General features: G+C 41.1%; 1 protein-coding gene across 15 annotated transcripts in view; it reads right to left on the bottom strand.

The window, feature by feature from the left end:
• Positions 1-14,373, bottom strand: part of LOC124611912 (longitudinals lacking protein, isoforms H/M/V-like) — a 453,788-nt gene that overhangs the window by 357,909 nt on the left and 81,506 nt on the right. For all 15 annotated transcript variants that reach the window (XR_006979507.1, XM_047140288.1, XM_047140290.1 and 12 more), the window contains one exon: positions 13,905-14,015. Coding sequence is in view for 14 of the 15 variants with exons in the window: in XM_047140288.1 (XP_046996244.1) it covers positions 13,905-14,015 (111 nt within the window). In the remaining variant the exon portion in view is untranslated. The remainder of the gene's footprint in view (positions 1-13,904; positions 14,016-14,373) is intronic.

Here is a 14,373-nt window from a genome sequence, read left to right as displayed (position 1 = left end):
TTTAAGAGGGATTGGATATCCTGCTGGAATTCTGGAACTGGGTCACTGTGGCAGCATTTGTAGATGGATGAATCTGGCAGCTTGTGGAGTCGTTCACCCAGGTAATTCTTGCGGTTCAAGACAATGGTGGTGGAGCCTTTGACAGCAGGTAGGATTATAAAGTCAGGATCAGTTTTTAAGTTGGTGGATTGTAGTTCTTTCTGCAGTTGTAATGTTAGTTTGCATGTTGAGTGGTTTGGGAAATGATGGTGCGGCAAGGTTCGAGGTTAAGAAATTCTGGAAGGTTAACAGGGTGTGTTTTGTGGGCAGTGGGGGTGGATCATGTTCGGATGGAGGGGTTAACTGAGTCAGGCAGGGTACAACATTAATCTTTCGTTGAGACTGATTGGTAGGGTTGATAGTGAAAAAGTATTTCCACTGTAGGAACTTGGAAAAAGAGAGATGGTGTTTAACAAGTCCTTCATGACTGAATGTGGGAATGGGGCTAAAGATGAGACCTTTGGAAGGGAACAGGAACTGTGGAGAATCAGTGGAGGAAATGGTTGGTATCTTTTGTGTGGGAGGGTAAGCTTTTTTGCCTCCACTGACTCTCCAAAGTTCCTGTTCCTTTACCACACGTTTCCCTGCTTGTCACTACTGATGTCACCTTCCTTTACACTAACATCCCTAATGGCTATGCCTTACTGCTATTGAACATCGTCTTTCCCAATGCCCGACAGATTCCAAACCAACAACCTCCTCCCTAGTCATCATGAGCAACTATAGCGTCACCTGCAATTACTTCTCCTTTGAAGACATAACCTACAAACAAATCCAGAGTACAGCTATGAACACCCACACGGCACCATCCTATGCTTATGCACAGGCCATCTAGAGGAATCCTTCTTAAGCACCCAGAATCCAAAACCTCTCACCTGGTTCCAATTAACTGATGACATTTTCATGATCTGGATCGATTGTGGGGTCACCCTATCCACATTCCCCCAGAATCTCAACACCTTCTCCACCATTTGCTTCACCTGGTCCTACTCAACCCAAAAAGCCACCTACCTTGATGTTGACCTCTACCTCAAAGATGGCTATATAAGTACCTCTGTCCCTGCCAAACGTACCAACCACCAGCAATATCTCCACTTTGACAATCACCATCCAATCCATACCAAGAAGTCCACTCCATACAGCCTAACCACCCCTGGCCGTCGCATCTGCAGTGCCAAGCAGTCCCTCTCAAAATACACTGGGGATCTCACTGAGGCCACCCATTCCAAACCAGGAAGTCCCTTCAATACAACCTAGCCACAATTGACCATAGCATCTGCTGTGACAAGTGTTCCCTCTCAAAATGCACCTATGGTCTTACTGAGGCCTTTACAGACAGTAATTACCCCCCCCCCCCCAAGCTTGTACAAAAACAAATCTCCCTTGCCTTATCTTTCCAGTCACCCACCACATTCCAAAGTCCCACCATCCGGCCACAGAGGAGCATTCACCTCGTGCCTCAGTTCCACCCTGGCCTGGAGCAACTGAATTACATTCTCCATCATGGTTCTGCCTCTTCCTCATTGTGCCCTGAAATGAGAAATGCTATACCCACTGTCCTCCCTTCCTCTCCCCCCACCACCTCTCCCCTCCCACCACATACACAGTGGTATTCCATCACCCACCAAAACTACACAACATCCTCATCCATCCCTACATAATGCCTGCTCGCACAACCCCTTGCCTCATGGCTCATATCCTTGTAACAGACCTAGATACAAGATGTGTCCCATACAGCCTCCCACCACCACCTACTCCAGTCTGGTCACAAACATCACCTATCTCATCAAGGGCAGGTCTACCTGTGAAACCAGTCATGCCATCTACAAGCTAAGCTGCAACAACTGTGCAGCATTCTACATGGGTATGACAACCAACATGCTGTCTGTCCAGATGAATGGGCACTGAAAAACTGTGGCTTAAAGACCACTCCTTTGCTGAGAATGCCTCATAACATGACGTTCTTCATTTAAATTACTGCTTCACAGCCTGTGCCATCTGGGTCCTTCCCACCAACACCAACTTTTTTGAATTGTGCAGGTGGAAGCTCTAGCTGCAATACATCCTATGTTCTTGTAACCCTCCTGGCCTCAACCTTCGTTAGTCATTCCTTCCTGTGACTCAGCATCTCCATTATATGGTGAGTAGCAACTATCTTTTCATAATATCCTTACATTTCACCCTGAAATTTTCCATTGTTTGATTTTGCCCGATGGCTTTTTTTCCATCCAAACCCAGTGCTGTTTTCCTTTCTTACTATTTTCTAATGCATTACTATACTCAACTTTCATCCTTCCTTCTCTTCTTTCCTGTTTTCTCTTGTTGTCTTACAAACCGCACTGCACACTCTACTTACGAGCCACACTGTATCAATCGTCTCGGCCGCAAACAACAGATGGCTACAAGACCATGATGACTGTTGATGCAGTATCTTATGTCCCACATTACTCCCGCAGATATCATTAATCTTTTACCTTTAAATTGATCACTCTCCCTGCATCACTCTCCCGTATTTTCCCACATCTTTTCTGTGCCACACTATCTTGTATCCCATCTTACTATCATCTCAACACCAATGCTCCATCCCTGTCCTCTCTATTCCAATTCGCACTTAGTAATTTCACCTAATCCAGTCACAATTACTGTTCCCCTTCTTCATACTTATCCACCTACAGAACCACAACCCACAGTAAAATATTTTTTATTTATATTTTTTCTGTGATCTCTTTGTGACTTCACACCAATATCAGTTACTCTTCACTTTTCAGCATCGACATACTCTCTCAGAGTTTATCTTGTTTCCCATTATTTAACCCATTTCTTCCTTTTTGTGATTTTTTTCTCATATTTGGATGTTTTTTACGAATTTTTTCGGATTTAATTCTATGCTATTTACATATTTTTTCATGTTTTTCCACCATCAAGGCTCCTTGCTCCTTCCACATGTGTCAATACAGAAAAGTTTCCTTATCCTTAGCCAGAACACAGCAGTCCCATATACTGTTCCTACGTTGTTGCTTGGCTCATGGAATCCCCACAAATGGCCTTACCATCAAATTACCCATATCTGGCTGCCACCCTTCCTTCCACAATGACCCCCATCTGTTCAGAGTCAATCTATCCTTAGCCCTCATTAACATAGTCCTGCAAAACCATATCAATCAAGCCCTAACCACCTTGCAGTACAGTAAAATTCTCCTGCTATGCAATCCCAAATTCCTGTATCCCATGATACACACTGAAACCCTTGCCCTCCAGAAACTGGAGCAACATGCACAAGGCTACCTCAAAAAAACTCTCCACCGTGCTCACTTCCTACTCCCACCTGGGACTACCACTATCCACAACCTCCAAACCTCCACCATGTCCCCTCACAGCTCAAAAGCTCAGTGTATCACAGATCTATTATATTTATCCCACCATCCAAAACTCCCTCAAACCACCACACAGCATCCAGAACCTACACAGACCCAAACCACAGTCATGAACATTTCTTCCAAAAGCCTTAGCTCCATAGGAATACCAGATCTGACCAAAAGTCTCACCCACTTCCAAATTCAGTCATACAGAACTTGTTAAAGACCTTATCTCCTTCTCACGGTCCCCACAGTGGAAACACTTTTTTGCCATCTATCCTACCAATCAGACTCAACCAAAGATCAATGTTGTACCCTGCCTAACTCAGTTCACTCCTTCATCCAAATGTGATCCAACCCCACTGCCCCCAAAGCACACTCTATTAACTTTCCAGAATTTCTTAACCTCGAACCTTCTCCCACCATCACTCCTCAAATCCCTCTACATGCAAACTAACCTTACATCTGCAGAAAGAACGGCAATCCATGAATTTAAAAAACTGATCCCAACTTTATAATCCTACCTGCTGACAAAGGCTCCACCACTGCTGTCTTGAACCACAAGGATTACCTGGGAGAAGGACTCCTTCAGCTGGCAGATTCATCCACATACAGACCCTGTCACAGCAACCTCATTCCAGAAATCCAGCAGGATCTCCAGTCCCTCCTAAAATCCTTAGACCAATCCCAGAACCTCTTCCAGGAGTCCATCTCTCTCCTCATACCTATCACTCCTCACACTCCTACCTTCTAAATGATTCCTAAAGTCTGTAAACCCAAGCACCCAGGATGCCCCATTGTGGCCGATTACTGTGCCCCGACTGAGAGGCTCTCTATTCTCATAGACCAACACCTTCAGCCTATTACATGCAACCAGCTGCCCTATACAAAAGATACCAACTCTCCACAGTACCTCTTCCTTTGCCACATGGTAGTCCCCTTGACCAACTATATTCTCACCCACAATTACTTCTCCTTTGAAGGCATTACCTACAAACAAATCTGGGGTATGGCTATGGGCAACTTCATGGTGCCATCCTATGCCAACATATTCAAGAGCCATCTACAGGAATCCTTCCTAAACACCCAAAATATTAAACACCTCACCTGGTTCAGATTCACTGATTACGTCTTCGTGATTTGGATCAAGGGTGAGGAAATCCTATCCACAGTCCTCCAGAATCTCAACACCTTCTCCTCCATTCATGTCGCCTGGTCCTACTCAACTCAACAAACCACCTTCCTAGTTGTTGACCTACACCTCAAAGATGGCTGCCTCAGTACCTCTGTCCATACCACACTTACGAACCACCAGTAATCACCAGTCAGGTGATCTACAAGCTAAGCTGAAAACATTGTGTTGCATTCTCCGTGGGCATAACAGCCTGTCTACATGATTGGTCACTGACAAACTGTGGCCAAAAAACAACTGGAACACCCTGTTGCTGAGCATGCCACTCAACACGACGTTATTCATTTCAATGACTGCTTCACAACCTGTGCCATCTGGAACCTTCCCACTAACACCAGTTTTTCTGAACTGCACAGGTGGGATTTGTCCCTGAAATACATCCTATGTTCCCATAACCCTCCTCCTGGCCTCAACCTTCATTAGTCATTGTCCTTACCCATCTAGCTCCATCCCCGTTCCTATCCCACCACTACACAGCCCTTTACTCCACCAACACACCCAGTCTTTTTTTGTATCTCCTTTTACACTAACCCCCCCTCCCCCCCCACACACACACACACTTTCTCCCCCCTGTCCTTCATCTAACCTCTTGACTGCACCTGGCTGCCCTACCTTCTCTCCACATCGTCCCTGCATGCTCCCGCAGCATCCTTCCCTTGCTCTCTCTCTCCCTGTCCCTGCCACAGCCTCTTCCTTACCCCCACCTGATTGCCTCTCTCATCATGCACTGTTGTTCGTAGTCTGGCTTCTACTGCCAGAGACTGTGGTCATGTGTGTGTGAGTTGCGGTTGCATGAGTGAGTGTGTGTGTATCTGCTGTCTATTTTTGACAAAGGCCTTGTTGGCCAAAAGCTTATTGTGAGGCAGTCTTTCTGTTGTGCCTATCTGTGACTCAGCATGTCCACTATATGGTGAGTAGCAACTATCCTCTTCATAATACTGTTACATTCAATCCTGGATTTTCCATTGTGTGATAATGGCCCAATAATATTCATACCTAAAATTGTATTGTAGAACACAGATAGTGAGGAGTTTGCTCGTTAATGAGTTATATTTCACATACAGTTTTGGCCTATCCTGTTGTGAGAAAAACAGAAATTTTCAACAAACAGTGTTAAGAGCAGGGCTATGACAGTGTACAGTATGCTTTGTGACAAAGTCATAATTTATTTCTTTTTTTTTTTTTTTTTACATGAAGTCAAGCACATACCAGGACTTCAATCACTGATGATCTTTGGACGTGGAGGCAGAAGTCAAAAAAATTCTGTGAGTCTGTAACTAACACATAGCATTAGCTTGACTGAAGTTGTGGTATGATGATGTGGCAGAATGCACAAAGCAGAACAGAATACTGAACTATGGTTAGAAGAAAATGAGGAAAAGTATTTAAACAGTGACTAGTCATAGTAACACAATAGGCAGCAATTGATTACAAATACAGAAAAAATAAGATGGCTAGTGTAGAGGAAAATTTTGCTTGATTACTGGCAGCTATTGGCAGAAAGTAATTTAAATATAGGTAAATCATCAATAGATTCCATTTTCCAAAATTAGAATAGTTAATGAAACAGGAATTCTAATCATTGCTTCAACACTGCAGATACAAATATAAGTGCGTAGTCACTGAGCTAACAGTTATTAGTTTGGAAAGACTGTACGCCATTTAGGAAAGCCTGAAAGAACAACAGAAATCACAAAATAAAATTTGTCACAAGCTGCAGGAACTATAATTCAAAATGCACGAGGAACAGCTGGAAAAACAAATTAAAATGATTTAGGAGAATAATTGAGATTTACAGAGACACACAGCCAAACTTGTAACCAAGATCCAGACAATTAAAGACACACGCAGAAACAAACTTTTGAAAATTACTGAAGATTCTTTAGATCAGTTAAAGGAAATAGAAAGTAAAATTGAAGGCACAAAATTAGTTGCAAAACCAAGAAAGTTTAAATTAATTGAAGGTATAATTCTAATAACATAAATACAGAAAATGTGAGCTGGATGATCCAACTTCAGGATGAGTCACAATTTAATTTCTTTCTGACACACTGTGCAAAATCTGGGAAGACAAACAAAAATTTAGTACATGTCTGACGAGTTGCGTGTCATTATATAAAATAAATGACACGTTCCTCGCCAAAATATGGACTGCCTTCTAATGTGTTAAGCTGGATACACCACAAACACATTGGTGAGCTCTCCCCTAATTGGGAAAGGAATCTGTGGTTTCATGAAAGCACTTTGTTATTCCAGCCACTTATCCTGTCACTGACAAGTAACCTGTGTCTCAATAGTGAGGGCACTGAATGCTGGGAGATGGCTGATGCATCTGCCAATTCATTATTGCTCTTGATTGCCATATACCACGGCAGACTATCACCTCCTTGCCTACATATTGCGAGTGAAGGGTGGTGTCCTGAATGGATTTCACAGCATTATCTGCTGGTTACATGCAATTATGGCTAGCAGTTCACTCAGGGAATTGGAAGAGATGATGAAATTTGTCACATAAATACATCTCAACAGTTCCAGTATCCTCAATATTTTGTGCACTCCAGCATCATAAACAATGAATTTGTTCAGTGTAAGAAGCTTGAGGCCACTATTAGGGAACACTACAGAACAGCCACAGGTATTTCCTCGCTTAGTTCTGTCGGTGACGAATGTCTTAAAATTACTGTGTAGGTCTTCTTCTTATGTCTCCAACCATCATGCTGACTAGCAGTAGCTCACCATACTTTTATGTCTTCGGCCTTCCTCTAGAAAACAGTGTAGATGGTGTAGCTGGCATCTTCCATGTTCTGGCCGATGTATTCCAGTCTCTTGCATCCTTCGCTTTCATGTCCCCCCAATGATGCTTTTAATGACACCATCATGTCTCAAAAAATGGTCAACCTATGTATCCCTTCTGTGTTGGGTAAGTGGTGGTTTCTCTTCCTCCACTCTGTGGAGCAGCTCCTTATCTTATACCTAGTCAACCCAGGAAATGCATCGCATCTCAAATCCTACTATTTCATGTTTTCCTGCTACTCTTGAGTGTCCATGTTTCCTTTTCAAACAGAAGCATGCTCCAAACAAAAGTCTTTATGAGGTGTTCTCTGAGATGTTTGTCTATGCAGCTGGATGTAAAAAGATTTCTTCCCTTGTAAAATCAGCTTTTGCATGATGGATTTGGCTTGTAATATCCTTATTAGATTTTCAATCTGATGTAATGTAACTCTCTTGGTAGGCAAAGAACTCAATGGTCTCTAGTCACTCACTGTTAAGTGAGCAATGGACAACAGTGTTTTGTCTACTTGCTACTGAGACTTCTGTTTTAGCTTCATTAATTTTCATATTATGGGAAGAGTTGAGGGTGGTCATCATCTGAGCCAGGATAGCTTCTAATTGTTCTATGCCCACAGCAATATCATCAGTATGTCTAAACCATTCTATTTTCTTATCATAGATTTTAATTTGTACTATAGATCCTAGTTTCTCCCTGACTTCATCAATTGCCTTCTGAATGTGCCCACTGACAAAGACAGGAGGGAGCAAACAGTCTGCCATACCCTTTGCTTAACCGTTTCGCTGCTGCAGACGTGCTTGTTGCATTTAGTGCTGATGTAACTTTTGTTACGGCAGTACTGTTCACCACATACTAGTGCCTGTGATTAGAGAAAGTATTGTAGTCAACATGAAATACTTATTACCTTACTTTTTGAAAACTATTGGCAAAAAAAAAAATAATTTTTACACATCTTAAAGTCCACTTGATAGAGAACTGAATTTATTTTCATTAACTGTCATGCTTACCAAATCAAGTAAAACATTGCACACAATTTTAAAGAGCTCGCAGAGGTAAAAACACATTGCATAAACTTTGCGAACAGTTGATTTTAGCTCATATATTACAGTAATCAAATGTAGATAAGATTCCTAAATTTTATTTAAAATTGAGAGCAGAAAGATACCTCATTTCATTCTCGAGTTATTGGATTTTATATCCAAAAGGCAGTTGAGCAAGATGCACCCATTCACATCCTTGTGCATCGCAAATAATGTGGTCATAACAATCATCATATCTCTCAAACAATTCAAGATACTGAAAAATGATTTTTTTGGGTTTCTTTGCAAATGATAGTACACAATGAGGCATATACACTGGTGGGCCAAAACATTATGACTACCTGGTTAATAGCTCATTTGTCCGTCTTTGGAATTAAATAAATCACTGATTCTACATATCAAGGATCCAAAAGTTTGTTGGTAGGTTTGTGGAAGTATGTGGCATTAGATGTCTATACACACACATCACGTAATTCGCATAAATAACAGGCCACTGATATGCGTACATGGCGATAGCACCTGATAGTGACCCAGAAGGGTTCTATAGGGTTTACATCAGTCGAATTAGGTCACTGAGCCATTAATGTGACTTCACTATGCTCCTCAGACCACAGTAGCACAGTGCTGGCTCCGAGGCATGGTCAATTGTACTGCTGAGAGATAACATCACCACTGGAGAAGACATTAAGCAAGAAGGGATGCAAGTGGTTCGCAGCTATCAGCATGTCTTCGATTACTACCACACACCCCTTGCAAATGCAGAATACCAACCTCCATAACATAATGCTGTTCCCACCAGCCTGTGTCCGTGACGTACTACACATTTCGAGCCACCATTCACCTTGATGGCGGCATTTGTGGAGACAACCACTGACTTAGTGTAGCAAAAATGTGATTCACTCGAACTGCCTACAAATTTCCATTGATTGACAGCTGAATCCTGATGGTCCAATCATAATTGACGATGTCGTTGAGTCAACATGTGAACATCAACAAGTACGGGTGGTCTACTGCGGAGCTCCATATTCAACAATGTACAATGAACAGTGTGTTCTGAAACACTTGTGCGTGCACCAACATTATGCTCTTTCGCCAGAAATGCCACAGATCACCATCTATCCTACTTCACAGACAGACAAGCCTCTGAACCCCACATTCCATGAAGAGTCATGAACATCCAATCATGTAGCGCCTAGGGGTAATTTTAGTGTCCTTCTACCTCTTCCTGTAGATGCTCACGATAGTAGCACATCAACATTTCACCAGCTTCACCATTTTCAAGATACTCGTTCAAAGGCTCTGTGTAATAATAATCTGCTCTTTGTCAAAGTCATTTATCTCAATGGATTTCCCCATTTGCAGCCCATTTCTTCGCTAGGGTGATCCCCCATCCATGTCTGCTCCATTTACATACTTTTGTTACTGCATCATGTGCCCACAATGTCACCAAATGGCATCCAATGTCATGGTGGGCAGTGGTCATAATGCTTTGGCTCATCAGTGTGTGTTGTATGATGAATACTCGAATTTTTTTTTATTCACCAGTATAAGTAATTGACTCGTCGGCAATTCTGGATGCATTCAGATGTCCACAGCACTAAAAAAAATCAACAGTGTGCACATATAATGTCCACAACATCTGATGAATGGCATAGCACAACATGTATACATGCCCACAGCAGCGAGAGTGTTAATAGTACCTCTTTCTTGATGTGCTCCATATTTTATCAAAGCCACCTCTTCTCTACATGGTCTCTGCACTATTCTTCTGTCCTTGTGACCTGAGCCTTCTTTCAAGAATTAATCATAAATGGAGTATTGCTCCTCATATGCTCACACCTCTTCTAAAGCCAAATTGGTCATCCATGATCACTCCATATAACCTACCTTTGATCCTCCTTAGAATGATAGGTGCCCAGATCTGGGAGCCATGTGTTACCTAACTGAGGGTCCTATATGGTTCAAATCTATCTGCAGATGCTTTCTTTGGTACTGGAATGGTAACAAATTTTTTTCAGTCTGTTGGGAGCTTTCTGGTTTCATATATAACTTGTACGAGATGGAGCAATTCTTCATGTAGCCATTCTAAAGCATTCTTGATGGGTTCTGTTGGTATATTATCAACTTCTGTGGCTTCCCAGGTTTTAGCTACCAAATTGCAATGTTTCTTGTCTTCCAAATTGACTTCCTTTGTTCTCCAGTAGCAGATCTCCAATATTTGCTGCACACAGCTTTTCCAGGTACTGTTCCCACCTTTCTACTCATATAATATCTACTCAAATAATACTATTCCAACTTCATTTTTTACTCCACTTCATTTTACTTGTCTATTCTCAAAGGACTGTTTTAACTGCTTTATAGGCACATTCCAGCTTCCATACATTGATCATTTCATTCAGCTCGTTGCACTGTTCCTCCAAGAACTATTGTTCAGTCCTTTTGACTCTTGATTTATTTTACTCTTCAACACTATATATAGACTTTGTTTTTCCTGAGTTGTCTTGTTACAGATTACATCTTAAATTTATTTTTGTTATTATGCTTCAGTGATCAATTCTTTTTTATGCTTTGCCCTCTGTCTTCCAACAACTTTATTTGCTGTTTTGCTGTTCAGATAATACTTTTCAAGGATTCCCATCATCCTTCAACATGTCCGATGTTTTTCGTAACTGTAGCCATGTTTGTTTGTTCCTTGTACACCAAACTGATCATACCATTCTTTAGTTTATTCAGATCCCATTCCTCAAAGTTTTTTCCTTCAGTTTTTTTAAGTTTCAGATCACATGCACCTATCACTATGTTATACTCACTATTGATGTCTGGACCTGGGTAGCTTTTACAGTTTCTTTCTTGATTCTGGAACCTACATCCAACTAGAATGAAGTTTATCTGGTATCTTGTATCTCCTCCTATCACCCAGAGCCTTCCATGTATACCTTCCCCATGGATGGTGTTGAAACCACAAACTGATTGGGGTTGCACAGTGAGTAGCATGCTGGACTCACAGCTGGGGAGGATGTTTGTTCAAATTCCTGTCCTGCAATCCAGATTTATGTTTTCCATGATTTTCCTAAATCACTACAGGCAAATGCTGGGACAGTTCCTTTGAAATGGGCACAACTTTTCTTCACTATTCTTTTATAATCTGAGCTTGTGCTCTGTCTCTAATGACCACACAGTGGATAGTATGTTAAACTCTACTCCTGATTCCTTCCTTCAACCATGTTTTACATCTCAGTATTCTACACATCTTAGTATTCTACTAATCTATCTCCCCATTCATTTCTTTCCCCAATTCCTCTTCCTTCTCCAACTGATGCATTCCAATTTCCAGTAATGATAAGGTCGTCTTGTCCTTCAACTCTATTTACAGCATTTTTTATCTCATTCCTCTTTTTCATCACAAGTTGATGTCTGCATGTACACTTGAACTGTAAATTCTTTCTCTCTTGTTTGGTTTAGTCCCCTCCTGAAGATCCAAATGGAGGACTATCCCAGAATCTTTAACAAAAATATGCTTCATATTAATTATTCAAGCGAAACTAAACAGTTGTTTCTTGGGATATCCTGCAGATCTTTAATGTAGTGATTTCCCCTTGCCTTCCCCATCCCATGCTGTTGACTTGAGAAGAATTCTTCAGCCTGCAGGAAGGATTTCTCCTTTCAATACCTAGCAGGAGACCTAGGTCTCTACTGGCTCATCCACCCATCAACGTGGCTGTTGGCACTTGGTCAGTAGGATTCCTTATTCCAGGAATCTTTCAGTCCCTGTGCTCGTTAGCCATTTGTTTTCACAAACGTTGTCCATCCCCCTCTAGGTCGTGGAAGTGAGCATCAGGGTTTTCCTTTCATCGAGCCTAGGATCAAGATGCATTTCCCAGTCTCTCCAACACTTTTAGAGCATATTAAAATAAAATTTTATAAAATAACAGCCTGAAAACAGCACTCCTGTATCCAGGTACATTTAGAATTACTTTTGGTTTCCTAATTAAGTAGAGAGGCAGCTGGATCCAACAAGGATAAGAACATTAGATGGTACCAACTACCTCTAGGTTGTGTTTTACACAAATTTCAAATGTCTTTGTAGAACGTGGGCGATTGGCAAAAGCCATTTTAATGGATGAAAAGTTAACTTGACACAATACAAACAATAAATCAGATGGAATATTGGTAATCGCAGGTAATATAAGAACTAGTACACTCGGGACACCACGAAGAGTGCAGCGCATTCTGAAGGAATTACAGGTCAGTTTCAAGAAAAGTAAATACAAAATTTATTGGTAAACATCAAGGCAAAGCAGGATGTTGATCCAATCTCGAAGATGATAAAGACAAAGAAGAGGGGGGGGGGGGGGGGGGGGATGAGACAAAGATCTTTACACAGTACCTAAAAGAGCAGGATGTCTGGATTTGAAGAGTCATTCCCATGTCAGACCATAGGAGTTCATGTATCCCAAAGAAGGAATTGGAAGAACTGATCAAATAACATAAGCTATTCTCACTTTGGACCAAAGGAATGTTTTAGAAGCTACACGAATACTGCATGTTCAATGGCATAGCCAAAATGTGTGAGCAGTGATGAAAACTTGTGATTTATGTCCAAAAACAATGGGCACAAAGATTTGACACACAGTATTGTAGTAGCAAAACTAGGAGAAACGGTTGCTTACACTTCCTACTGTCAAGGTTAAATGGGATTTTACACAGGATTTGAGCATCAAAGAACCATTATGAAAACCCTGTATTCACTAAGAAAGGCCAAAAGCAGTATCACACTAAAGAAGTTACAGCTAAATTATTTAAAAACTATTATTAAACTTGACAGTTTGTAGACTGGTAACTGGACTTGATTAAAATAAAAAGTTTATGAGCAGTTAGTTGAAATTAACAACAGAGAGCAAACTCCTGTTGTTAATCATTGTTGAGCTTCCAACCAGCAGAATGTGTTAGAAAGAATTAAGGAGATTGCAATAGGCAACAAAAATTTGGAGTAGAATCTATGCCAGATTTTGAGAATGTAATGAACAGTTTAATCCACAAAACATATGAGTGGCAACAAGTAAATGAATCTTAGGAATGAAATCATTAATCTTATTCACCTACTACATAAAATCCCATCCCAGTAGACAGCTTATGACACATTACATTCAAAGGCCACTTCCTTAAACGTACTAGAGAGGCAAATGGGTTTAGTGTTGCTGACACTGCCATTTCACACTAACAATCTGATCATGGAAATAGACACATGCAGTTACTAATATCTTTTGTGAAATTCCTTTCCACAAATATGTCTGTTTATTACCACAAAATGAAAACTAAGTTCTGACCATGTCATATCCTACAAGCACTATGCAACTGAATGAAGTGTTGGTTCCTTGATTGGAACTGCTCATAATCTTTATTTAACAGATACATCCTGTATTTGTAGCCCACAAAAAATAAAATATATGATCTTAATATAGATTTTTGTGATATGCTGCACTCACTTCTGATAAGTGTGCCTCAGATCTGACATCTGATACACGAATGTGAGATCCTGGTTGCCGATGAGGTGATGGTTGAGGAGTTGTGCAAGGTGTTCTATCTGGCTCTCGATTCTGAAACAAACACCAAATACAAAAACTAGCAGAAAACTGACATTTATGGTATGAATCTACTTCTGCACGTATGTCTACATCTACATACATACTCCACAACTCACCATATTGTGTATGGCAGAGGTACCTCATTATTACTGCTCGTCATTCCCTTTCCTGTTCCACATGCAAATGGAGCGAGGGAAATAATGACTACATATTCTTTTTTGTATGAGCCCTGATTCCTCTTACGTCTTTGCAGTCCTTACATTAAATATGCTGGCGGCAGTATGACGATTCTGCAGTCTGTTGCAAATCTCAGTTCCCTTAACTTTCTCAATAGTGTTTCATAAAAAAGGAATGTTTTCTTCCCTCCAGG

Source organism: Schistocerca americana, chromosome 1, assembly GCF_021461395.2.
Source record: "Schistocerca americana isolate TAMUIC-IGC-003095 chromosome 1, iqSchAmer2.1, whole genome shotgun sequence".
Taxonomy (NCBI): domain Eukaryota; kingdom Metazoa; phylum Arthropoda; class Insecta; order Orthoptera; family Acrididae; genus Schistocerca; species Schistocerca americana.
Note: the sequence above shows the minus strand (reverse complement) of the source record. Positions and strands in the feature narration are given on the sequence as shown.